Genomic DNA, 27,239 nt, shown 5'->3' with positions numbered 1-27,239 from the left:
GTTTCATTTGAATTATAAAGATAATATAGACATCTTCCCTTTAAAGCTACATTATTTAATATTTGAACTTGCTCAGTAGTCTGGCGTTACCTTGGATTTCAACACGGAGTGACATGTCGACGGTTCCGTACACGTTGCTGAGCTGCACTTTAAAGCGGCCAGCATTGGTCTTCCTCTGGACGTTCCTCACCACCAGGTGGGTGTAGCTCTCAGTGTTTTCAATAATAACATTCTCCGACGCGTTCAGAGGCTTCTTGTCATAGAACCACATGATCTGAGGGATGGGACGTCCGATGTAGACAACATGGAGGCGGAGGCTGGTGCCGGCCCCGGCGTAGTACTTCTCCTTCATAGGGAAGCCGGGGTGGAACTGCGGCGGGGCCTGCAGGCGCAGTTTGCCGCTGGTCTCGACCTCTCCGGCTTCATTGATAGCCCTGCAGGTGTACAGGCCCTCGTCTTCCTGCTCGTCCGTCAGGATGCTGAGCGAGTGGTTGCGGCCATCTGAGCTCATTTTGTACTTACGGCTCTGGATCAGTTCCTTGCCGTAGCGGTACCACTTGATCTCAGGCAGGGGTCTGCCAATGATGCCGCAGGTCAGAGTGCCGGACTCGCCAAGCTTGGTGGTTACATCTTGGATCTCTTCCTTCAAAGCTGGAGCCTCACCAACTGCAGAAACACCAGCAAAGTTTTACTTTTTCTGTAAAACGTGTGCAACATTCTTGCAATCCTGATTAGTACATACTATATATAAAGTATGCTGACATGTAAACATCTATATTTAAACACAAACTTCAATCACGCATGATTTACCCTTGTAGGACCGAGGTCACAAATTGGCTGTGAGATTTATATATTTATATTTTGATTCAACTAACATGAGTGTGTTTTAAAGAAATATCACAAAAGCTTTGTTGGATCTGAATTCTGCAGCAGTTTACCGCTCAGTTTGGTCTTGATGCCCATGGGCGTGCGGCGAGGTCGGCTGGGTCCAGTCTCGTTCTCAGCGAGGATCCTGAACTCGTACTCGGTGGCCTCCATCAAGCCGCCCATGGTAAACTGGCGATCCTTGGAGCGCTCCTTGTTACATTTCTTCCAGGCACTTTCTCCAGCCTGCCTGAACTCAATCCAGTAGCCCAGAATCTCCTTGCCGCCGTCATGCTCTGGCCTGAGCCAGTGGATGGTGATGCAGTCTTTGGTGATGGAGATGATATCGATCTCTCCGGGTTGGCTGGGTTTGTCTACAAGGGGACAGACGGGAGGAGATTAATACTCAAGAAACTTAGTAAGTATTGTGGAAGTGATATAAAACCAGTTCTACACAATCCCACAAAACAACTTCAATTAACTTCAAGTTCAACTTAGGGCTCAACACTAACTTTTAAAGTCGTAGCAGAGCGGGCATGTTTTGATTGAGATGCAGTTATCTGTCAGCTTAATAATGATTCAGATTCATTTGGCTTTGAGAGTTGAATCAATTTGCAAGTTTATTTTCTTCACCATTGTCTCTAAAACAGATGCCTGTGTCCACGCGATTAAACACACCAACACACATGCACTGTTCTGGTTCTGACTCTAACAGCAATATTTAACATCACTAATGCAACAAATATTAAAAGTATTTATTTTTGGCTGTACACTTAGCTTTTCTCTGTGCCTCTCTTTGTTAAAGAGTGTTTGTCAATGATGGCAACAAAATGCCAAGAATTGGTTTCCAATTTCTCAAAGCGGTCAATGATGTAAACCTGGCAACCATAACTTATTCTTATCGGTTTATCTATGAAGAAACAAGCATAATATCATGTTACCCACCGAATGGATCTTTGCAGACCACGGCCTCTGAAGCCGGGCCGGCCTCGCTCTTCCCGACGTCGTTCTGAGCCACGACTCTGAACATGTACTCTGCATCAGGGATGAGGCCGGTGACATTGTACATGGTAGTGGTGATGTGCGTCTTGTTGTGGCGGACCCACTTCTCTGTGGACACCTCTCTCCTTTCCACGTAGTATCCTGTGACGCGGGAGCCGCCGTCGTCCCGGGGCCGCGCCCAGGACAGAGACACCATGGTCTTGGTGACGTCCATGATCTCTGGTGGGTTGCTGGGAGGTTCTGGTGGGCCTGGAGGTAGAGAAGTCGTTAGTGAAATCAACATTTACAACACACTTATCGACATCGGAGTTCAACCTGTGTTTTTCATCAGATATTCATAAGATAAGTTTGACTGTAATGACAAAATTATTGGTTTTGGTTATACTGGATTGAATGAAATGTTCTCAATAATCTATTTACTAAAAAGGACATTTGAAACAGGACTAAGACTAAATGAAAAAGTAGCTGAGAAAATTAAGAGATTAAACATTTTGACTAAAATGAGGATAAAAAAAGACTAAAACTAATAAACATGTTGTCTAAAGATTAAGACTAAATATGAAACAGCTGCCAAAATAAACATTGTCTGTTTTAGTCTGGATTACTCACATAGCGGCGTTTTCGGCGTGACAGCCTCTTCAGATTTGAGACATCTGCTGATGCCGAACTGGTTCTCTGCAGAAATCCTGAAGTGGTACTGCACATTCTCCTTCAGGCCCTTCACCACCAGAGACGTCTCGGTCACCCGGGAGTCCACCGTACACCAGGCGGCCTTGGGTACCTCCCGCCTTTCCACAATGTACCCCAGGATGTCGGAACCGCCATCGTCTGACGGCGGCCTCCAGCTGACCCGGACTGATCTGGACTGAATGTCGTCAAACTCCAAAGGACCTTCTGGGACGTCAGGGCGACCGATCACCTTCACCTTGAGGGAGACAGAAGTTACAAACACTTGTTTACTTCTGGTACTGGACTTCCGCGGGAACCCTGATATAGTATCATTATTTTGTATTTTTTAAATACCGTTTAATACCCCTGGCTTGCACCCCAGTAGGAACACTGGATGAGCCACTCACCTTGATGTACACGGCCTTCCTGCCGCACTTGTTCTCCAGCACCAGGTCGTAGGAGCCTGTGTCGTCTTTGTGAGCCTCTTTGATGACCAGCTCTGTAATGTCATCATGGCTGGCGATCATGGCGCGATGGGAGATGTCCCGACCGTCCTTCGTCCACTTGCACGTAGGGATGGGTTTACCCTTGATAGGCACGGACAGACGGATGACTCCGCCCTGTCGCACCACGTAGCCCTCCTCGTATTTCTGATCCAGCTCGTAGTCTGGATAACCTGAAGACACAAAATGTGATGTTTAAATATGTAAATGAGGCTTTATGTTATTAAATATGTGAAATCTGCTGCATGTCCAGATATAAAGAGAAGTCTGGATGAAGCAGGTTCAAAGTGTTTCATGTTGTTCACATGTCAAAGGTTTGTACAGACTCTGGATCTGTCTTTGTATCACTCCATAAATCACTGAATCCTGTCAACACACAGAACTCTGTGCATCTCCTGCATGTAGTGAGTGTAGCGTGTATAACATGAGCTGTGAGTGACATGTGAACAAAGCCCTCTGCACAAAGCTTCAGAATATAGAGAGGAATGAAAGTGGAAAGTTTGGTGTATGTAAGTGCTGCTGAAGTGGAGACTTCTGCTGAAGAGTGTGAGAAAAAGCTCCTTTAGAGAAAAGCTCCTTTAAAGATATGTATTGTAACATTCATACATGTTGTACACACTACAGGTGAACAGAGTCATACATGTTGTACACACTACAGGTGAACAGGGTCATACATGTAACTAACAGATATCATGAAGCTTCCCCACTTCATGACTCACATCAACACAGTTTATATTACAAGTGTTTAATATGTACATGAGGCGTTATGTAATGTAGCTGTGGAGAGTTTACATCTACACACACAGTTACAAACACACACTCTGATGTTCTCATGTTTCCTCTCGTCTGAAGAACACGAGTTATAGAAGATAAATAACTAAACTCTGACTGTCTCAACTTAAATTACAGATTCAGATAAAAAATATAAAAAAACATTTTTAATTTATGCGACTGTAAATTGTTTACCGAGCATCTCCTGGACTTTAACCACTCCAGGAATCTCCGCGGGCTCTCCGGCGCCTCCAGCGTTGCAGGCGGTGACCCTGAACTTGTACTCGGCGCCCTGCGGCATGTGGGTGAGGGTGTACTCGCACATCTTGGTAGCCGTGGTGTTGCACAGCGTCCATTCCACCTGGTCCACCTTCTGCATCTCGATGAAGTAACCGCTGACCACGGTACCGCCCTCCTCTTCAGGAGGCAGCCAGGCCAGAGACACGGAGGTGCGGGTGGTGTCGGTGACTGTGGGCTCCAGCGGAGTGCCAGGAGGCTCTGCACAGCAACACGGAGACTTTAGGGTTAGACGCTGTACACACTCGCACATGGTAGAACATTATATATGTTTTTAATGCAGGACTCTTACTACAGAGGATTTCTAAACTGTGTTTATTTGATTTATAGAACATTTAATGTTATAAACCTGAATTCATGCAGTAAAAAAGTCTAAGTAAAATATCTGTATCTGAGTTTTGCGCCACGTACCGATGGGGTCCATGGCGATGGTGATGGCGGAGCTCTCGCTGGGCTTCCCGGCTCCTCTGGAGTTGATGGCGGTGACGCGGTGCTCGTACTCCAGGCCCTCCATCAGGCCGGAGGAGCGGTACCGGGTCATGGTGACGGGGTTCTTGCTGATCTTCATCCACCGGTCAGAATGTGATTCCTTGCGCTCGATGATGTAGCCGGCGATGGTGGAGCCTCCGTTGTCCTCGGGGGGCTGCCAGGTCAGTGTCATGCCCTCGTGGGTGACATCCAGCACCTCGGGCCGGCTGGGAGGTCCGGGGATCGCTGCGCAGGAAGAACAGATCCAGTTTAAGAGATTCTATGAAGCGTGAAGTGACATTTATTTATTTAAAGAAATTATTTATTATTATTTTGTACGTCCGTTTGTTTGCTTGTCAAAATGTTTCTCTGTTGTATCTTTGAGTATCTACAGAAGCGCTATATCAATTACATTTATCATTATTATTATTATAATATTTTAACATAAATGTTCCTAAAGTTCATTTTAAACCATGATTACAAATGACTGTTTTTAACCGTCAGCTGGTTTCTCGTTATTTATGATATTGTTTTTATTGCTTTAATTGTCGTCCACATGTAAACAAAGGTTGAATAAATAAATGATAACAGGGCAGAAGAAAGAATCAAAAGCATTAAACATTAAACCTCTTAATTATTGATTAACCTTTTCTGCACAACTTTATTAGAATAATTCTTCTATAATAAAATGTAATTATTATATTATATATATATATATTATATATATATATAATATATATAATATTATATTATATATATAATGTATTATATATATAATATTATAATATTATATATATATATATATATATTATATATATATAATATTATAATATATATATATGTATATTATATATATATATATATATAATATAATATAATATATATAATATATATATATTATATATATATATATTATATATATATATTATATATATATATATATATAATATACATATTAATTATACTTAATTATAATAATTTACTGACAGATTCAAAGTATGAAGGTTGTAAAAGATCAAAGGAAAAAGAAGACAAGACCACGCAGAGAAGAACTGTTTCAGTTCCAACAGTTTGTGTTTCGGTGGCACTGTGCGGCAGACAGGAAATGATCCTGAATGTGAACAGAAGACGTTAGAGGACTCACTCTTTGGACTCTTGGACTCCACCACCTCGGACTGCAGGAATCCGCCGACGCCGAAGCGGTTCATGGCGGCGACGCGGAACACGTACTCGGTCCCCTCGGAGAGTCTGGTGAACTTGAAGCAGGGTCGAGTCACCGACTCCGAGACGGTGATCCAGCCGGGTCGGTGGGCGTCGCGCTGCTCGACCACATAGCCGGTGACGTTGGCGCCGCCGTCCTTCTCTGGAGGCTCCCAGCTGGCCGTCACCGACACGCCGTCGACCTCCTCGATCTTCACGGGGCCGACCGGGATGCCGGGTTTGTCTGCACACGAGAACACGGCTCGTTAGAATATTTCAGTGTTCATGCATATGATTTATTTTATAATATCTTTATTATTATGGGTGGTGTAAAAACAACAACACTTTAAATAAATAAATAAACAATAATTATAATAATATATAATTATAAACAATAATAAAGAAATTATAAATTCTAATTAAAATAATAAGAATTGTATTAAAAATACAGAATGAAAGTACATGAGCAGTGAATGTGGAAAGTAAGATAGTTACAGATAAGGTATGTAATAAAATATAATGAATAAACAAATTCAATATTAATAAAGTAAAATAGATATTTAAATAAGACGCAGTATATACCTAATCTATATATATATATAAATATATATAGATTACACGTGAACATATTTTTATAACCATTCCTTACCGAGGATGATGACCTTGATGACCTCGGTTGCCATGCCGATGGCGTTCTTCACCTCCAGCGAGTAGCGTCCCGTGTCCTCGATGGTGGTCTCCCGGACGACGAGGTGGCTGAACTTCCCGTTGCTGTCGATCTTGATGCGGTCAAGGCTGTCCTTCAGCTTGACGCCCCCGAAGGACCAGGAGCAGACGGGCTGCGGCTTCGCCCTGATGGGGATGTTGAGGTCGATGGGTTTGCCGCGGTGCACGTAAACGATCTTCTGAGGGATGCTGGTCATGTCGATCTTAGGCATCACTGGAAAACACATCAGGGGTTTAATGTTCATTATGGTTCAATGACGTCTGTGAAGCTTTTCTTGGAATTGTTTGTTGTTTTAGATTTAAAACTTAAATGCAGATTTAAAAAACGATTCATAAAAAGACATTAAACCAGTTAGGATTTTAGAGATGAGTGAAGCGGTGTGTGCTGTGTGATGATGTTTCTCACCCTTGATGTCCTGGATGGTGACCGGTGTGACGGTGTCCATGGGCTCGCTGGCTCCCCTGCTGTTGGTGGCTCGCACCCTGAACAGGTACTGGTCGTTCTCCGTCAGAGACGTGATGGTGTGCTGGGACACGGAGGACTTGACGGACGCCACGGATGACCACCTGTCCGAACCCACCTTGCAGGCCTCAATGGAGTATCCAGTCAGCCTGCTGCCCCCGTCGTGATGCGGCCGCTCCCATCGCAGCGCCACGGACGACTTGGTGACTTCAACCATCTGGAGGTCCAGAGGCACCGACGGCACCTCGCACACCAGCACCGCCTCGGAGGTCTCGCAGGGCTCGCCCACGCCGTAGATGTTCTCCGGCAGGACTCTGAAGAAGTATTGCATTCCCTCCTCCAGGCCGGTGATCCTCAACAGGGTCTTCCTGCACTCAGTGGTTACCGTCTTGAACGACTTCATGTTGGCGTCGCGCTTCTCTACGATGTAGTTGCTGACGTGAGCGCCGCCGTCGATGCTCGGGACGTCCCAGGTGATCACGACGGACTCCTTGGTGTAGTCCTTCACGTTCACAGAACCTGGAGGACCGGGCGTGTCTGCAGGAGGAGGCGAGTAGAAGAAGATATTAGTTTTAGGGACTGAGGGTGTAGCAGAGAAAAGGGTGTGGAGGTTTTTATTTGTATCAACATTTGATACACGAAGACAAAAGGGTTCATTTATTATTATTTATAAGTTCTACAACAAATAAAAATGCTGTAACATAAAGTTGGTAAGTTGCATGTAAAGCATCAGTAATAATATCTATCGATGTTTCCCCGACTGTTTACACATGTGTTGCTTGTAATATTCTGTCCGTGGAGACCTGACGTACCGTAGACTTTGACCAGGATGGTGGCGGTCTTCTTGCCAGACGGGTTCTCCGCCTCCACAACATATTTTCCGGAGTCGTAGCGGTTGACCTTCTCCACCATCAGGGAGGTGTAGCTGTCGCTGTTCTCGATGTAGCCGCGGCTCTGCAGCTCCACCCCCGTCTTCCTCCAGGTCACGACGGGCGTCGGCCGACCGCTGACAAACACGACCAGACGCAGAGTTCCTCCCGCGCGCAGACACACCGTCTTCTTCAGGTCGTCGGCCGGCTCCAGTTCGGGCATTTCTGAGCAGCGAGAGCAGAGAGAGCAGAGAGAGCAGCGAGAGCAGAGAGAGCAGAGAGAGCAGCGAGAGAGCAGAGAGAGCAGCGAGAGCAGAGAGAGCAGCGAGAGCAGAGAGCAGCGAGAGCAGAGAGAGCAGAGAGAGCAGCGAGAGCAGAGAGAGCAGAGAGAGCAGCGAGAGAGCAGCGAGAGCAGAGAGCAGCGAGAGCAGAGAGCAGCGAGAGCAGAGAGAGCAGCGAGAGCAGAGAGCAGCGAGAGCAGAGAGAGCAGAGAGAGCAGAGAGAGCAGCGAGAGAGCAGCGAGAGCAGAGAGAGCAGCGAGAGCAGAGAGAGCAGAGAGAGCAGAGAGAGCAGCGAGAACAGAGAGCAGCGACAGCAGAGAGAGCAGCGAGAGCAGCGAGAGCAGAGAGAGCAGCGAGAGCAGCGAGAGCAGAGAGCAGAGAGAGCAGAGAGTCATGAGGCTGAGAAACATCTGAACTTAGTAATAAATACACAATGTTCACTAAAAATACAAATTCAAATACAACTTTACTAAACTGATCAGAATATAATATACATATATATATATAAATTAATTTACATTAGGACTCAATGATAACTTCAGAAGTATTTATACATCTTGCGGAATAAACTTCACTAAACATACAATGTTTATTATTTAAAGAATTACGTAGAAACTGTGTGGAAAATAAGACAGAGATTAAATAACATCGTTTCTATAATGCATAATAAACATAGTGTATTATAATTCCAATTACTGTAATAATTATAATCTTTTTATACTATATGCAGAATGATCATATAATGCATTATAGACAACGGTTATGTGTATAAGGTTATAATAAAGTCGTTATAAAAGGTTTATGGTTGTTGTAATGTTTATAATGCATTACAGACAAGTGTTCTGTATAAAGTGACTAACTGGCTCATTTATAGTTTTTATGGGGTTGAATAAACGTTCTGTCTCTCCATGTTTCCCAGCATGCCACTGGGTCAGAACTTTACGAGGACTATCATTATTATTATTATTTTCTGTTGTAGAAATCTGCAATAACTCACCGATTCTCTCCAGCGGCTCCACCTCAACGCTGGGTTCACTGAACTCCCCGGTGCCTTTGCTGTTGATGGCAGCGACTCTGAATCGGTACTTCTTATTGGCTGCCAGGCCGGCGGCCACATACTCATTGCTCTTCAGGGCCTTGGCGGTGGCGCGGTACCACTGCTCCGTGCCCTCCTCCAGGATCTCCACCACGTAGCCGCTGACGTCGCAGCCGCCATCGTACATGGGCCGGGTCCAGGTCATGCTGATGCTGTGCTTGGTCGTGTCGGAAATGCGAGGCGTTGACGGAGGAGCTGGGGTATCTGGGAAACACCAACATAAATAGGTTGAATATCTACTTCTACCAACAACATTCCATCCTCATAGCTTTTAGCTCTAATGCTGTGTTCTCACAAACCATGAAGCACATTTCTGCCTACTGAAAGCGCCAGAGGCTGCTGAACTATGTATAGTTCCTGCTGTCAGGTCCGCAAGACCAAAAGCAAACTCTTAAAATGCTTGTTTTTTGAATGGAGTTTGGTTTGATCAGGTCTATGCTAACGTTGTAGCCCCATCAATAAGTAGCATAAATACAGCAGCAACATTATGGTTCATATCACAGTCTATAGTTTATACACATGTCTCTGTAGAGGTCTGGGTGCCAACAGAAGGATAACACAGCATATAAGCTGTAAACCTTTGCAACATTTCTTTTGTTAAAAACCCTGAAAAGAAGAATCCCTTACATGTGGGATCTTTGCAGAGGATGTATGGCGAGGCGTCGCTCGGCTGGCTGTCTCCGGCAGCGTTGACGGCCGTCACTCTGAACTGGTACTCGTTCCCCTCCAGCAGGCCCGTGATCTTCAGACGGGTGTCGTAGATGGTGTAATTCTTATTCACCCGAGTCCACCTGGTCAGAGAAGAAACGAAAGGAAGCCGTGAGAAAGAGAGAAACAAAGTGAAAACTCAAATCTGTCCTTTAAGTTCTTCAGAAGTTGCCCCCACCTGGTGCTGCTCTTCTCTCGTTTATCTACTATGTATGTTTTGATCTCGCTGCCTCCGTCGGTCTCGGGCTTCAGCCAATCGATGACGACGTGCTCCTTACCCACCGCAGTGGTCTCCGGTGTGCCCGGCTGGGACGTGATGGCTGAGGAAGACAGATGGGACGGGTCAGAGTCACAGAAACAAATCTACAACCTGTTATATAAAGGCCTGATTCTGCACTGGACTCTCAGGAAGATTGCGTTCGGATAAGAAGTTAAAAAGCTGCAGCTTACTGTAGGCGTTTCTGGCGATGATGGGATCGGACTCCAGAGGAACTCCAACCCCGAACTTGTTGATTCCTCGGACTCTGAAGACGTACTCGTTGCTCTTGATCAGCCTGCTGCTGATGCAGGACAGCGTCTTGCACTCGGTCTCCATGATGACCCAGTTGAGGCGGCTGGTCTCGCGGCGCTCCACGATGTAATGCGTGACGATGTCTCCGCCGTCCTCCAGAGGAATCTTCCAGGACACCGTACACTTCTCCTCCGTCACTCTGCTGATCATGATCTTGTCAGCCGGAGCTCCAGGAGTGTCTGAAAGACGGAAACCGAGAGTTAGATCAGACAGTCAGTAAACGTACACTGTGCAGTCCTGCATTTTATATTTTCTCAAGTTTGATTTAATACTTTTTTTAATGCAATTAAATGTTATGCACAGATCTGCTCTCTGGATCTGAACGACGTTAATATAGTAAAAAGTACAATATTTCCTCTGAGATGCAGTGAAATTATGAATTAGCAGGAAATGGAAAGTAAACGTAAAGTACCTCAAAGTTGTACTTCAGTACAAGACTTGAGTAAATGTATTTAGTTACTGTCCATCACTATTTTTACTCTACAACAGTCAACTAAGTGAAACATTACAACCTCAGCTCTTGAAATTATGTTATAACAGTTTATTAATGTTATTTTTTCCTGTCTGCTCACCCAGAACTTTAACGCTGACGGCAGCGGTCTTGACCCCGTTGGCGTTCTTGACGGTCAGGATGTATCTGCCCGTGTCGTATCTGTCGCAGTTCTTGATGACGGCCATGGCTCTGGTAGCGGTGTAGGTCAGTGAGTATTTCTCTCCGAGCTCCAACATCTTGTCGCCCTTCGACCAGTAAACTGTCGGCTCTGGTTTACCCCCAACGGCGCCATCCAGGACGAGGTCGGAGCCGGCGGCGATGATGACGGTCTCACCAACCAGCTTGCTATCCAGCTCAGCTTTTGGAGGTGCTGCAGCCAAGAAGAGACTTTATCTCAATAAATGCTACAATATCACCAATAATAATAATCTTTGTTTTTAGTCATTTCTTTTAAATATTTCATTCAAATTTCTATATCTACAAATTAAATAATATATTTATAATAAGAGAAAATTGAAAATGAAAACCCAAATCTAAATTATAAAGACTTAATAACTCTTTAACTTACAGTACTCATCCTTGCATGTGACTGGTCCGGTGATCTCTGAGGCTGCGCTGTGGACGCCGGCGGCGTTCTTGGCAATGACGCGGTACTCGAAGGTCTCTCCCTCTCCCAGGTTGGTAACGGTGAAGTAGTTCTCGCTGATGGTGGTGTAGTTGCACTTGAGCCAGCGGTTGTCGTCCCACTCATCCGTGCTGTGGACTTTCCTCTCTACCACGTAACCGACGATTTTGCTACCGCCGTCATTGAGCGGCACGGTCCAGCATAACGAAACGGAGGAGCGGGTGATGTCCGTCACCTCGGGCTTACCAGGGGGATCTGAGAAGGGAGGGGGAGAAGTTTATTGCGCTTTAATCACACCGCTTTTTATGCTATTAAAGGCTTCAGTAAGGTTATTATAAACTGTTATGAGCAATAAATGACACTACATGTGTTGTTTTTATGCTATTTTACCATGTAGATGATTGTGTCATCCACGTACATATGTATCTTAGCTGGAATTATTCCATTACCATAGTTATTTATAAAAATAGAAAATTAGATAGATCCTTACTTAACACCTTTATCAACTGTAAGAGATAATTTTCTCCCACAATGAGTTATTTCATGTAGATAATTGTTATCAGATTAATTGACTAATTAGTTGTTAGCCTTGTTGACCAAAGGTTTTAGTTGATTATGCTAAAAAAACATTAATTTACGTAGATAAGACATAAATGTTTCCCTCACCAACAGGATTGAGCGCCACCACAGGTCGGGAAGCCTCGCTGGCCTTGCTGAATCCGGCTATGTTCATGGCGTACGCCCTGAACTGGTACTCCAGGCCCTCGATCAGGTTGGACACCTTGTAATGGCACTCCAGGCAGGGCAGCTTGTTATCCCTCACCCACAGAATCGTGTTTCTCTCCTTCTTCTCGATCCAGTAGCCTGTCACCTTGCTGCCACCATCGTCATATGGCAAGTCCCATTTGATGCTGATGGCGTTAGCGGACACAGATACCACATCTGGGCGAGTTGGAGGACTTGGAGGAACTGTGGAAATTCAGTGGAGGTGAGAATAGAGATTCTTAATTTGTAAAAACAGGATCTGCATATGGTTTGTCTGGATTGACTTTATCAGACCCCAAAGACAAGACTTTATGTGAGACATTTAAATAATACCATTCCTCCCACTTATTTTGTGCTGTATATAGTTCTGTTTGGTACCAGCAGTTGATGCCTGTGAAATATGGCCAATTGGGAAGGAACCCAATATATTTCCATCTAGAAATTTTATCATGTTCTTTTAAATGTTTAATATATACTTATTATACTAAATAGAAGAAATGTCAGGTAAAACAAGTAACAAGCAAATGTGTAATTCTTCATAAACATATTGTTATTATTTAATTTATATTATTTTTAATCAAAATGTTCTTCTTCTGTATATGTTATCCAACTGATCTTGAAGTACAAGATCCCGTTGGATAATAGAGATGCTTTCTTGATGATGAGTCCAATGGAAATCAATTTGAATCTGGATGTTTTTTGTTTGTTTGTTTCCTATAAATTATAAATTGTCAAAACTAGTTTGAGGTATTTTATCAGTATTTGCATTTACTTTTGTATAACAGAACTTACCAAATGGATGCTCAATGACAACAGAAGCAGATTCCGTGGACTTGCTGACTCCAAACTTGTTTTCAGCGCACACCCTGAAGGTGTACTCCATATACTTGGTGAGGTGAGTCACTTTGATGTGGGTTCTCTTCACACTGGAGTTAACTACTTGCCAGGAGGCAGAGCCCGACTCTCGTTTTTCCACAATGTAGTTGCTGATGTCGGTGCCACCATCATCAGCTGGCTCGGACCATGACAGGCTGCAGGACTCTGAGGAGACTTCAGAAATCTTGACAGGGCCTGTGGGTGGACATGGTCTGCCCACGACAACCACGGTCACTGTGAACGTCTTCACACCAGCAGTATTCTCCAGGGTCAGGTAGTACTTTCCGTTGTCGCTTCTCTTGCTGTCTCTCACCACCAAAGTGGTGATCTCCTTTGTGGTGGTGATGCAAACTCTGTCAGTCTCCTTCAGCTTCATCTCCTCCAACTTCCAGGTGACCTTGGGTGCAGGCCTGCCGCTGATGGGGATGCTGATTGTGAAGGTGTTGGAGGTCTTGCAGGTGATGAGCTGGTTGGTGATGCTGCTGAGGTCAGCAGTTGGTTCGATGCGAGGCTCCTTAATGACCACAGAGCTGAAGGTGCCCTGCGGCTCGCTGATTCCAGCATCGTTCTTGGCCTTGACTCTGAAGTCGTACTCTGTGTTCTCAATCAGACCCTCCAATAGCATCTTCTGGGATCTGGTCTCTCCACTAACAACCCAGCGGTCAGTGTCTTTAGCTTTGAATTCAACGATGTAGCCTCTGATGCGGCTGCCTCCATCATGCTCGGGCTTCAGCCACACCAGGGAGGCTGTGGAGTTGGTGGTGTCGACAACATCTAGTCTCCTGGGTGGTGCGGGTTCTTCTGTGGCAATGATGGGCTCTGTCATCTCGTGGGGTTCTCCCTGGCCATACTGGTTTACGGCAATCACCCTAAACACATATGGTACACCAACTTCCAGACCAGTTACCTTGATCATCTGGCGAGAACACTTGGTGCTGACCTCCTGCCAGGCCAGGCGGCTGGCCTCGCGCTTGTCCACGATGTAGTGGTGGATTCGGGCTCCGCCGTCATTGGAGGGGGCGTCCCACATAATTGTTAAGGCTCCGCGAGTAACATCTTTGAAGTCGATAGCTCCCGGAGGTCCGGGCGTGTCCTGCACTTTGACAGTGAATGTGAGGGACTTGCGCCCGCTGTTGTTCTCCAGGTGTATGGTGTATTTTCCGGCTTCATACCTAGTGCAACCCTCGATCGTAAGAGCAGCGGAGGTATCTGTTGTGTTAACATCGGCCATGACAGGAAGCTCACCATCTACCTTAGACCAGGTGACAAGAGGAGCTGGTTTGCCACGGAAGGCAACTTGGAGGGAGACAGTGCCGCCATTCTTTACGATGTGAGTCTGCTTGAAGTTTGCATCAATTTCGATCTCAGGAGATGTAAGTCTATCCAGAGCCTGAACAGGGCTTGTCAACACTGAGGATTCACCCTCTCCGGATCCGTTCACAGCACTGACCCTGAACTTGTAGAGCTCTCCAGGCACCAAGCCCTTGGCAGTGTAACTGGTGTGGATGCAAATCTGGTTGTTGACTCTGTGCCACTCTTCCAGACTGGCCTTGCACATGTCAATATTGTAGCCAATGATTTCCAAGCCGCCATCGAAGATTGGCTTGGTCCATTCCAGGCTGACAGAGTGCTTGGTGGAATCAGAGACCTGATCGACAACAAAAGAGCATAGTTTAGTGTCATTTATAATTAATGTTTTTATTTTTCTCAACATTCTAGTGTCTTACATTAAAATTACAATATATATGTCATGGCCATTCTGCTCAGATAAAAACATTTTGTGAAATGAAACAAAACAAAACGGGATAAGAATTTGAAGCATGTCTTCAAAATCTTTACGTGAATGTTTTATTCTCTTGCAGTGTTCCTGCAAAATCCTACCTTGATTAATGTGGGGGTACTGGGAGCACTTGTTGGTTCTCTGCATTTGAAGAGCCTGGAAGTACTGCTGGCCGGTCCGATGCCAGCTCCATTTTCAGCCATGACGCGGAATTCGTATTCGTTGCCCTCAGTGAGGTTGGTGACACGGTGTCTTAGTTCTGTGATGGGCCTCTTGGAGGAAACCTTCAACCAGCGCAGGCTCTTCTTCTCTCTCCTCTCCAGGATGTAGTGTTTGAGCTCGTTGCCTCCATCTGACCTTGGTCTGGTCCAGCACATGGTGATGCTGTTTCCAGTCACATGGGTGGCATCTGGGGTACCAGGAGCATCAGGCACAGCTGAAGGGAAGAGCAGAAAACATGGCAAGTTATAAAAGTTACATTTTGAATTCAAAGACAGTGTGTTTTTTGTCTTTTAAGTGCAGTAGACTGGGTTAAGTACTTAAGATTTGGTCAAAATTTCAGAGAAAAATATGTGTGTCTTAACTTACTGTATTGCATCTGTGCAATGAAAGGATCAGAGTCCAGTGGTTTGCCAACACCAAACTTGTTGACAGCAGAGATTCTGAACTGGTATTCATTGCCCTTGATGAGGTTGGCGGCATTGTAAGAACAGGCTTCGCATTTGGAGGTGACAGTAGCCCAGGAGATCCTGGATGTCTCCCTCTTCTCCACCACATACTGGGTAATGGCGGCACAGCCATCGTTTTCCGGTGGGTTCCACCACACAGTGCACTTCTCCGCTGTGATGCCGGTGAAACGGATAGGACCCTCAACAGGTCCGGGGGTATCTGCAGTGAAACAGAAGGTTGAGGAGTTACTTCGAAGATGGTCATAAATAGGCTTGAAAATGTTTGTCATACAATGTCAGATATTGAAACATAATCGGCAGTGTTTACTAACCTTGTACTCTGACGTTGACATCAGCCTTCTTGGTACCAGAGCTGTTTTTGGCCTCTATGGTGTAGATGCCACGGTGGTTCCTGTCAGCATCACGAACAAAAAGACTGCTGATGCCAATATTGGTGGTAATCTCAATGTCATACATGGTCCTCTTGTCAATCTCTTTGCCATCCTTATACCAGATAACCTGGGGAATGGGACGTCCAGTGATGGTGCAGCCGAGTTTAACGTTCTCACCGGACCTCAGGGTGAGCACCTGGTCTGGAGACCACTCGATGTCAGGAGAAACTGGAGATGAAAAAAGAAAAAACTAATTAGGAATCAGCCCAATCAAAGAGATGTTAGAAAGCTACTATTTATGATAATGTCTTTATATGTTTATTTATTTCAATCTGAAAATACTTACTGCTCTCATCCTTGGTCATGATGTATCCAGAGGAGTTAGATGGTGGACTGACTGTGCCCACAGCATTCCTGGCAATGACTCTGAACTCAAATCTGTCTCCAGCGGACAGACCAGTAACAGTGAACTGGGTTTCGCAGATATCAGTGAAGTTGCATCGCAGCCATTTGCCTCTACCTTGGCGCCTCTCCACACTGTAGCCCACAATTTTGCTGCCGCCGTCCCTCTCGGGGATGTCCCACTTCAGGGTGACTGATTCTCTGGTTACATCGATGCAGACAGGTTTGCCAGTTGGATCTAATTGAGAAGATAACGGAGCAATTTATCCATAGTGCTTGGTTGCAAAATCCTGAAGTATTACAAAAACTAACAGGATCTTGATCAACCTTTTCTTCCAGTGTACAGACTAAACACGCCCTGGACCTATTTCTGTACGAAATAAACAATGATGAAACTGAACTCTTACTCTAGGTAAGATGATTATTTCCCAAAATGTCAGACTGCTTCTCTAAGTACAAAGTTATACCTGAACACATGTGGATGTAGTCTTCAGCGTGTACTTACCAACAGGGGAGATAGCGAGCGCATGTTTGCTCTGTTCACTAACAGTGCTGAGTCCAGCGTTGTTCTCAGAGTAGACTCTGAAGGAGTACTCCAGACCCTCTATGAGACCAATGATCCTGTACTCTTTGTTGGCGATGATGGTGGAGTTCACCTTCTGCCACAAGAGGCTGTTCCTGTCCTTCTTTTCAACATGATAGCCCAAAATGGGGGATCCTCCGTCAAATCCTGGGGCCTCCCACCTGATGTTCATACCATCACTGGTGACGTTGAATGCCACTGGCTTTCCTGGAGGCCCTGGAGGTTTGTACTGGTGCTGGGCAACAATATCTGAGGAGATGAGTGATTCACTGACTCCATACTTGTTCTCTGCACGGACTCTGAACTGGTACTGAGTTTCCTTGACCAGGTTGGAAATCTTGAAGGTGGCCCTGACAACACTGGAGCAGACTATCTTCCAGTTGGCTTGGGAAGTCTCACGTTTCTCCACGCTGTAGCAGGTGATCTCACCACCTCCGTCCTCCTTTGGCTCATCCCAGGAAATAATGATACTCTGGGCTTTAATCTCATCGAAGCGGATGGGACCAACAGGCACTGAGGGGGGTCCCAGAGTGATCACATTAATGTCAAAGTAGTTCTTGACGGCTCTGTTGTCCAGAACCAAAGTATACTGGCCGGCATTTTCCTTCTTGGCTCCTCTGACTGTGACTGCTGTCTTGTTGTCAGTAGTCCTGAAGCGAATCTTGTCATTTTCCTTCAGAGGCAAGTTATCCTTTAGCCAGCTGATTGCAGGTCTTGGTTTACCCTTGAAGGGCAACTCGATGTGGATGTTCTGCCCAACACGAACAGCAAGCTCTCCATTGGGGTAGTCAATGAGGTTGGCTTCAGGGAGAATTATGAAGTCCATCACTGTGATTGGACCAATCTGGGAGAAGTCACTGTTGCCCTTCTCATTCTTGGCGAACACTCTGAAGTCCATTTCAGCGTTCTCCTTGAGTCCTGTCACCTCGCAGCTAAAGCGCTTGCATGTCGCTCCCAAAGTCCAGGTAGGATCTTCTTTGGTTCTCTTCTCAATTATGTAATCACTAATGTGGCTGCCACCATCATGGTCAGGTCTAGTCCACTGCAGGGTAACAGAGGTTTTTGTAGAGTCTGCCATCACCAGGTGTTTTACAGCTGCAGGAGTTTCTGTGGCTCTTACAGGCTCAGAGGTTTCGCATGTGTCGCCCACACCGTACTCATTTTCAGCAGACACACGGAAGAAGTAAGCTATATCCTCCTTCAGGCCCGTCACCTTGTAAGTTGTGTTGGCACACTCGGCATTGATCACATGGTAAGCCTTCATAGTGGAGTCCTTCTTCTCAACAATGTAATGTGTGACAGGGGAACCGCCCTCAATGAGAGGAGCCTCCCAGCTGAGGGTCAGCTTTTCTCTTGTCACGTTCTTGATCATGAGTTTCTGGCAGGTGGCTGGACTGTCCAGAACCTTAAGGGAAACGATGATTATCTTGGGTTCTCCCACGCCATTCTCAATCTCCAGCAGGTACTTGCCACGGTCATCGCGGGTGACCTTGGGTATAAGGAGGGTGGTGGCTCGCTCAGTGCTGGTGATGGTGTAGCGGTTGTCACCAGCAATATTGCGGTCGCCACGTCGCCATGTGACGTTGGGGGCGGGGCGTCCCTTCAGGGGGATAAACACTTCCACGTCACGGCCGGCTCTGGCTGTGTACTGGGTTGTCATTGGAACGTCCAAGTCCAAATCAGCCTCCTCTGTTGCAGAGAAGTGAAACAAAAACAGGGGAAAGAGCAGGAATTCATTATTATCAATGTAGGCCATCACAAAACAATACATTTACCCAGTAAAACAATCACTGGCAATAATTAGAAGCCATAAAAATGTCATAAAAAGTTATTGAACTCCAGTCATGCTTATTATTAATATGTTTTTTGTTGTCAATACTATAGAGGGATCTATATGAATACAAACCCAAGATATCTTTGGCTTGCACAGGCTGGTACATTTTGATGTCCTCTCCTTTGCCTTTGCAGTTGACAGCATAGACTCTGAAGAAGTAGTATGTTCCAGGTTTAAGTTGAGACACCACATACTCGCAGGCCTTGACCTGTGGGTTGATGGTCGTCCAGTCTTTTTCCTCTGTATTCAACTGTTCCAAAATGTAGTGTGTGATTTCACTGCCGCCATCATAGACAGGCTTCTCCCAGCCGATGGTGATGGAGGTCTTTGTGGAGTCGACCACACGCAGCTTGGATGGCTCACCAGGCAGATCTGGAGAAGACACAAATGCAAAAATGTTAACAATAAAGAAATCTTAAGCTATTCCTTGGTGATGCTAAGTGATAATTAAAAGCATACCGATGGGGTCGTAGGCCTTGTAGAGGTCAGAGCCCTCAGAGTAGTTTCCTGCTCCAGCCTTGTTGACAGCACAAACTCTGTACTGGTACTCGTTGTTCTCCACCAGCATGGTGACTTTCTGCCTGGTGTCTCTGATGGTGCCCTTCACCACCTGGCCAAAAAAATGGACGTTACTTACACATGCCAGTTATTAATTTGGCTTCTTTTACTCTTCAGTAAAAAATCTGTAAAGATAGGTTCGGCAAACAAACCTTGAACCACTGCAGACTCTTCTTCTCCCTCTTCTCCAGGTAGTAGCCGTCGATGTCGCTGCCCCCATCCATCGCTGGTCTTTCCCAGATCACTGTCATGGTGGACTTAGTGATCATGGTCACTTTAGGCTTGGAGGGCTCACTAGGAGGAACTGTATAAAATAAAAATGATCAGGTTAGATGAAATAAACTTACATTGTTTCATAATAATTCTTCAAATGTTTTTTTGGTACTCTTGTGCAATCAGTACATAAATAATCAACTCCAGTTTGAACAGCAGTTGTGGTGAATGATGGTGATTTTATTGTTTGCTTACCAAATGCGTTCTTTGCAACTATAGGTTCAGACTCCAGTGCGTCCCCGATGCCGTACTTGTTGACTCCACGGATTCGGAAAATGTACTCATTGCCTTGAATGAGTCTAGGCACGTTAACAATGCAGTCGACCAGTTTTTCTGAGATAATGGACCACATGACTCTGCTGGTCTCCCTCTTTTCCACAATATAATGCGTTACCATGGCACCGCCCTCATCATCCGGCGGTGACCACATGATGGTGATGTTGTCGGCCGTTACCTTCTTAAACTGAATCTCGTCAGCAGGGGGGCCTGGCTTGTCTGGATAGGGGAAGGACATATTCATGCATGTCATGGTCTATACTGTATATAAATACATTTTATGCAAGGAATATACTATCATAGATACAGTTTTTAAATATCTGAATACCTTGAATGAGCAGCCTAACAACAGCACACGAAGATCCCAGGGAGTTCTTCACCCTGACGTCATAGGTTCCAGAGTTCAAACGAGTGGTTTCCTTTAGGAACAAACTGGTGGACTCAAATGTGTGTTTGAAAGAGAGCTGGCTGGTAGGCTCAAGCTCTCTGCCATCCTTAAACCACTCGATAGTGGGAGCAGGTTTGGCTGTAATATTAAACTTGAGCTCCACATTAGATTCAGCCCTGTACTTGACATCACTGAAGTACTCTTGAGGTATTTCAATCTCTGGGGCACCTGAATGATAAACCAAAATACAGGCAGGTGAGTTCAAATTCTGATGGATATATGCATCATACATTATAGAACATGAATGACAAAAAAATAGCAAAAATTGTTGCGAAAACAAAGTGCATTTCCAAAATGTGATATCCAGTTTTACAAAAATAGTGTGCAAAATGTAATGTTTTGATTCTCTGAGGACAGTAAATGCACTAAATTTGATGTCAAACCACAGTTTGGAATATAAAGTGTTCAAAAAACAAACAAAGAGACCTACCGTAGGTGTCCACGCATGTGGCTGGTCCAGCTGTCATGGATGGGTTGCTCACTGAGCCAACGGCATTCTTGGCCATGACTCTAAACTCATATGTCTCATCCTGGGTTAGGCCAGTCACAGTATAGCGAGTGTCTGTCACATTGGTGAGGTTGGTCTTGGACCACCTAGCATTAACGCCCTCTCTCTTCTCAATGACGTAACCATTGATTGAAGATCCCCCATCGTAGTTGGGCTTCTGCCAGGCCAGGCTAATGGAGGTCTTGGTGATGTCACTTATGCGCAGGTTGATGGGTGGCTCTGCAGGAACAGACAGTGAGAACTCATTATAATACAACTGTTGCTAAGAAGTACAGAAAAAAAAAGTAAAAGTAACAGATTTCCTTGACTTTTATAGAGAAGCTTTGACATTCCACTCACCACAGGCATCAATAGCCAGCACTGCATCAGAAACCTTGCTGAAGGCACTGATTCCAGCAGCGTTCTCTGCTGCTACCTTGAACTCATAAATAAGTCCAGCACTGATGTTGGTAACCTTGAAGTGTGTAGCACGGATCACCATTTTGTTCACTCTCTGCCAAAGGATGCTGTTCCTGTCTTTCATCTGGAGATGGTAGCCAAACACATGGCTGCCGCCATCTGACGTAGGCTCCTTCCAGGCTACAGTGACAGTCTCCCTGGTTACTGCAGTGATCTCTGGGGTTGATGGAGCTTCAGGTAAAGCTGTGAGGTAAAAGTCAGAGTTGAAGGGCGTTAACATCATAAAAAAAAGAGTAGAACAAAATTATGTGAAAATAAAAGAGGGAAGCAAAACAAAGACCACTTACTGTAAGGAAGACTGACAGCAACAGTTTGCGAGTCAATGTGCTCACTTATTCCATATTTGTTCTCTGCCCTGATTCTGAACTGGTACTCCAGGCCAGTGGTCAGCTTCATGATCTTCATGGTGCAGCGGGCCACAGCAGAAGAGACATCCATCCAGATGGCTGAAGTTGTCTCTCTTTTCTGGATGATATAGTTGGTGATAGGGCTGCCACCTTCATATGCCGGTGGAAGCCACTCCAGGCTCACGCTGTCCTCTGTGACGTCAAACATCTGCATAGGGCCCATTGGGGCACTGGGCCGGTCCAGAACAATAATATTTACAAAGGACTTGGTTGTTCCAATGGAGTTGGAGGCAGTGATATCATAGCGTCCTGAGTCTCCAGCAATGCTCTCGCGCAAATTGATCTTGATGCTGTCAGGGGTGACTTCAGAGTTGAACCTCATTGTTGACTTAAGGATCATGTTATCCTTGGACAGGGAGACTTTAGGCAAAGGCCGGCCTGTCAGTGGGATCTCACACTTGAGGGTGGAGCCGGCTCTAACATACACTATGTTGTGGGGGAAGTCCTTCATGTTGATCTCAGGAGATTCTGAAACAAAAAAGTAGCAAAGAGAGTTATAGTAGGGAACATTGGTGTAATATTGTTTAATTAACTTCTTGGTTATTTCCTGATTATATGTAATAATTGTCTTAATGTGTTATTTCTTAGTTAATCTTGACTAATCATATTGTTGAATCTGATCTGTAACTTACCAAGCTGGTCTTTGACCATTACCGGGGTGAGCATTTCCTTTATATCACTGAAGCCAGCGTGGTTCTCTGCTCTGACTCTGAAGAAGTACTCAGCATTCTCCCTCAGACCAGACACTGTGAAGTGGATGAACTTGGTCACTCCACACTTAACCCACTTCTCCTGGCTTTTCTCCAAAGCTTCCACTAGGTACCCAGTAATTCTGCTGCCTCCGTCTTGTTCTGGTTTGGCCCAGACAAGGGACACACTCTCCTTGGTCACATCAGTCACACCCAGCTTTGGTGGTGGGCTTGGTTTTTCTGGAGAAAGAGGAAATAATGTGTTTTATTTAAATAATCTGGTATTATCTTTTGACAATAAGAATCTATAATGTTACCGACTTAAAATGCATACCTGTGATCTTGGTTCCCTCCTTGGTCTCAGCAGAAACACCAACACCATACTCATTCTCGCCTGTCACTCTGAAATAGTAGACTTCTCCCTCCTGCAAGTCTGTCATTTTGTATGTCAATCTGTTGCATGTGTCAGTCAACCTGGTCCAGCCTTTCTTGCTGGCCTCACGGATATCAACAAGGTAGTTCTTGACTGGTCCTCCTCCCTCATTCTCAGGAGTATCCCAGGTTACAGAAGCAGAGGTTCTGGTCACATCCTTGACCTCTACATGGGCAGGAGGTCCGGGGGAATCCAAGACTCTGACATTGAGTGTCAAAGCGGTGGTTCCAGCTACGCTTGACAAGGTGATGATGTATTTGCCAGAGTCATTGCGAGTTGCTTTCTCTAATGTGATGGAGGTGAAGGTGTCTGTGGTGTCAATGACAGCACGAACTCTAAGGTCAACATCAGGCTTAGTCCATGTAACACTGGGGATGGGTTTGCCTCTGAATGGCACTTTCATGGTGAATGAGCTCCCATCCTTCACAATAAGAGTCTTCCTCATCTCATTGCTGATGTCAAAGACTGGCTCCTCTTCTCTTTCTTTGGCGACCTGTTTGTCTGACTCAGGACTGGGCTCACTGGCTCCAATCTTGTTAATGGACTTAACAACAAACACATATTCAGTCCCAGGTGTCAATCGCACCACTGTAAACTCTGTGTTCTTGGTATTCTGGACTCCAACAAACCATTCATCATCTGAAGTCTTCCTGTATTTGACTTTGTAACCAGTCACAGGAGCGCCTCCATCAAATAGTGGCTTATGCCATGACAGGGTTACTGTGGTCTTTGTAGAGTCGATGATTTTAGGCTTAGCAGGAGGTGAAGGCAGGAACTGTGGGTCTTCAGCCTTGGTGAGTGGGCAAGCGACGCTGGGAGCACTGAGGCCAGCAGAGTTTTCTGAAAACACTCTGTACTCATATTCACAGCCATCACGAAGGTTTGAGGCTTTGACTCGGAGGTCATAAACAGGTTTCTTGTTGACACGGCACCAGCGAAGGCCAGTCTTCTCACGCTTTTCAATGACATAGCCAGAGATACTGTTGCCACCATCAGAAATGGGTCTTTCCCAACAGATGGTCATTGCCTCACTAGTAATTGAGGTGACTTGAACATTAGTGGGAGCTGCAGGCACAGTGAATGGATCCATGGCCTTTGTTGGCTCACTCTCCAGGGCCTCACCATCCCCATATTTGTTGACTCCCCTAACTCTGAAGATGTACTCATTTCCTTTGAGCAGCTTGGTCACTTTACAAGTGGTTGCCTTCATGTCACCATAGACAAGAGTCCAGGCGAGGCGACTGGTCTCGCGTTTCTCGACAATGTAGTGCATGATTTCAGCACCACCATTTTCCTGAGGGGGACCCCACATTATGGTGCATTTCTCTGCTGTGGAGCCAGACACTGCCAATGGTCCTGAGGAAGGTCCAGGTCTGTCCAGAACCTTACAGTTGATAGCCACAGACCTGGTTCCTGCCACATTGTGCAGGGTCAGGATATACTGGCCGGAGTCCCTCCTGATAGCATCTCTGACAATCAGTGTGGTTGCAAAGTTGGTGGAAGTGACTTCACACCTGGCCATGGCCTCAACGTCCTTTCCATCCTTAGACCATGAGACAACTGGGAGTGGACGGCCTGTGATTTCAGCATCAATTTGAATGATCTCTCCAGCCTTGATGACAACCAGTTGTCTGAGCTTATCTTCCAGGATGATAGTTGGAGGGTCTACATCATCCTTGACTGTGACAGGACCAGTGCTCTCTGAGGGATCACTTAACAGCTCTGCAGAATTCTTAGTGATGACATGGAAGTCATATTGGACATCTTCTGTGAGGCCTGTGACATCGAAGTAGGTGTCTTGCAGGTTGGTGAAGTTGCATTTAAGCCAGCGGCCATTGGGAAGTTCTTTACGCTCAACAATGTAGCCAGTTATCTTCACTCCGCCATCATACTCTGGCTTTTCCCAAAAGAGGGAAACTGAGGTCCTGGTAATGTTGGTGACTCTAAGGTTATGTGGAGATTCACATGGATCCCTCGCTGCCACAGGGTCACTGGCTTTAGTGCATGGACCAATTCCAGAAATATTCTCAGCATAGACTCTGAACTGATAAAACAGGCCTTCTTCGATGCCTGTCATCTTAAACTGGTTCTCAGCCAGCAGGCCTCTGTTGACTTTGGTCCACAGGATGCTGCTTTGGTCTTTGCATTCTATGTGATAACCAATTACAGGGCTGCCACCGTCACTGGCAGGTCTGCTCCATTCAACGAGCATGCCATACTTGGTGGCATGGGAAACATGGACGTTGGTAGGAGGACCAGGAGGCTCGAAGGGATACTGAGCAATAACAGGAGTAGAGTCAATGGCAGAACTCTTGCCATAACGGTTCTCAGCTGCAATACGGAATTGATACTCTGTTCCCTGAGTGAGACGAATCACCTTGATTGATGTTCTGGCTACAGTGGCTGAGACAATCTGCCATGAGATTGTGGTAGTGTCTTTCTTCTCCACCACATAGTTGTTAATTTGGCATCCACCGTCATAGGTTGGAGGATCCCAAGACAGAGAGATGAAATCAGCGCTCACCTCATCCATCTTAATGTTGCTGGGTGCGCCAGGTTTGTCCAGGATTATAACAGAGGTTTCAGCAATCTTGGTGCCAACTGAGTTTGTCAGCGTAATCTCATACTTTCCTACATCCTCCTTGGTCGCATCCTTGACGACAATCTTGGATGAGGTCTTGGAAGTAAGAACATTAACCCTGGTCGTCTGCTTAAGCACCTGGCCGTCCTTCTTCCACGACACCTCAGGCTGAGGTCTGCCTTTGAAAGGAACATCAATCTTCAGGTCGTCTCCTGATTTTACACTGTATGTGTCGTACAACAGGTTGATGGTAGGCTCCATCGTGATGTCCTTCAGTACCACAGGGGCAGCCAGAGGCTTGGCATCACTCTTGCCCTTATCATTCACAGCAGTAACCCTGAAGGAGTATTCCTCTCCAGTTGTGAGTCCAACAATAGTAGCTTCCAGTGCTTTGACTTCACTGCAGACAGACCATTTGTCATCTCCCTTGGGCTGCATCTCCACAATAAAGTTTGTAATCTTGCTACCTCCATCGTGATCAGGTTTCTCCCAAGAAAGAGTGACAGTATGACGAGTCACGTCAACCAGGACAATCTTCCCAGGAGGCAAAGGAGCCTCAGCAACCTTGACTTGATCTGTGGAGGCAGGCAGACCTACTCCCAGCTCATTCACAGCCAACACTCTGAAATAGTATCGGCCTCCCTCCTGCAGTTCAGAGACAATGTATGAGTTCCTCACACAGTTGGTGCAAACACTGGTGAAAGCCATTCTCTTCTGCTCTCTCTTCTCCACAATATAATGTGATATCTTAGCCCCACCATCTATTAGAGGAGGCTCCCAGGAGATAGAGACTGAATTTCTCTTCACATCCTTAACCCCCAGGTTGGTAGGAGCGCTGGGGGAGTCTAGAACTCTCACATTGATGAAGGCTGATTTAGAGCCACTGAGGTTCTCAAGAGTTAGTACATATTTGCCAGTGTCGAATCTATCAACATTGTCAATCACCAGCATTGTGTAAGAGCTTGTGACTTCAATCTGGGCACGCTCATTCAAAGTGCCATCAGCCTTTGACCATTTGACCTCAGGCTCAGGCTTTCCTCTGATTGTCACAAACAGACGCAAGGTGGCGGTAGCACGAACATTGACCATCTTCCTCAGGTCAGCATCTAGTTCAATTTCAGGAGCCTCCAGCTTCTCTGCAGCGATCACAGAACCAGGTAGGTCCACATGCTCTCCTACTCCCTCACAGTTGACAGCGCAGATGCGGAAGTTGTACTCAGCATTTTCCTTCAGATGCTTTACAGTGTAGTGAGTGGCCTGAACACCACTGTGTGGTGTGCAAGTGACCCACTCATCATCTGCTGCCTCCTTCCTTTCAACAACATATCCGCTTATCTGGGCTCCACCATCATAGATAGGCCTGGACCAGGACAGAGATACTGTGGTGCTCGAATGGCCGGTGACTTTGGGGTTATTTGGAGATCCTGGTGGATAAATGGCATCACAGGCCTTGATGTATTCAGTTGGTGCACTAGGCTTTCCCACACCAGCAGCATTTTCAGCTGAGATCCTGAACTCATAAGAGTGGCCATCTGTGAGGCCACTGCATCTGAATCTCAGGTCACTCAGCCTCTTTTTGTTGCACTTAGTCCATCTGATGCCATCCTTATCACGTTTTTCAAGGATATATCCTTCAATCTCAGCTCCTCCGTTATGCTCTGGTCTCTCCCATGTAAGAACTATGGAGTCCCTAGTGATAGC

At 45.8% G+C, this 27,239-nt stretch overlaps 1 protein-coding gene across 1 annotated transcript in view; it reads right to left on the bottom strand.

Annotated features, from left to right (window-relative positions):
* Positions 1-27,239, bottom strand: part of ttn.2 (titin, tandem duplicate 2) — a 282,695-nt gene that overhangs the window by 10,561 nt on the left and 244,895 nt on the right. Inside the window, 34 exon segments of the mRNA XM_029427369.1 lie at positions 91-666; positions 939-1,238; positions 1,810-2,115; positions 2,476-2,791; positions 2,943-3,211; positions 4,005-4,307; positions 4,518-4,820; positions 5,719-6,018; positions 6,424-6,714; positions 6,907-7,500; positions 7,776-8,057; positions 9,111-9,413; positions 9,837-10,000; positions 10,096-10,237; positions 10,368-10,667; positions 11,061-11,351; positions 11,550-11,861; positions 12,273-12,575; positions 13,164-14,895; positions 15,129-15,463; positions 15,616-15,915; positions 16,028-16,315; positions 16,434-16,727; positions 16,995-18,761; positions 18,979-19,278; positions 19,366-19,516; positions 19,617-19,768; positions 19,933-20,232; positions 20,342-20,629; positions 20,892-21,188; positions 21,309-21,611; positions 21,716-22,303; positions 22,468-22,764; positions 22,859-27,239. Coding sequence (XP_029283229.1) covers positions 91-666; positions 939-1,238; positions 1,810-2,115; positions 2,476-2,791; positions 2,943-3,211; positions 4,005-4,307; positions 4,518-4,820; positions 5,719-6,018; positions 6,424-6,714; positions 6,907-7,500; positions 7,776-8,057; positions 9,111-9,413; positions 9,837-10,000; positions 10,096-10,237; positions 10,368-10,667; positions 11,061-11,351; positions 11,550-11,861; positions 12,273-12,575; positions 13,164-14,895; positions 15,129-15,463; positions 15,616-15,915; positions 16,028-16,315; positions 16,434-16,727; positions 16,995-18,761; positions 18,979-19,278; positions 19,366-19,516; positions 19,617-19,768; positions 19,933-20,232; positions 20,342-20,629; positions 20,892-21,188; positions 21,309-21,611; positions 21,716-22,303; positions 22,468-22,764; positions 22,859-27,239 — 17,428 coding nt within the window.

Source organism: Cottoperca gobio, unplaced genomic scaffold (genome assembly GCF_900634415.1).
Source record: "Cottoperca gobio unplaced genomic scaffold, fCotGob3.1 fCotGob3_315arrow_ctg1, whole genome shotgun sequence".
In the NCBI taxonomy this organism is placed as follows: domain Eukaryota; kingdom Metazoa; phylum Chordata; class Actinopteri; order Perciformes; family Bovichtidae; genus Cottoperca; species Cottoperca gobio.
This window is presented reverse-complemented; position numbering and strand designations above follow the sequence as displayed.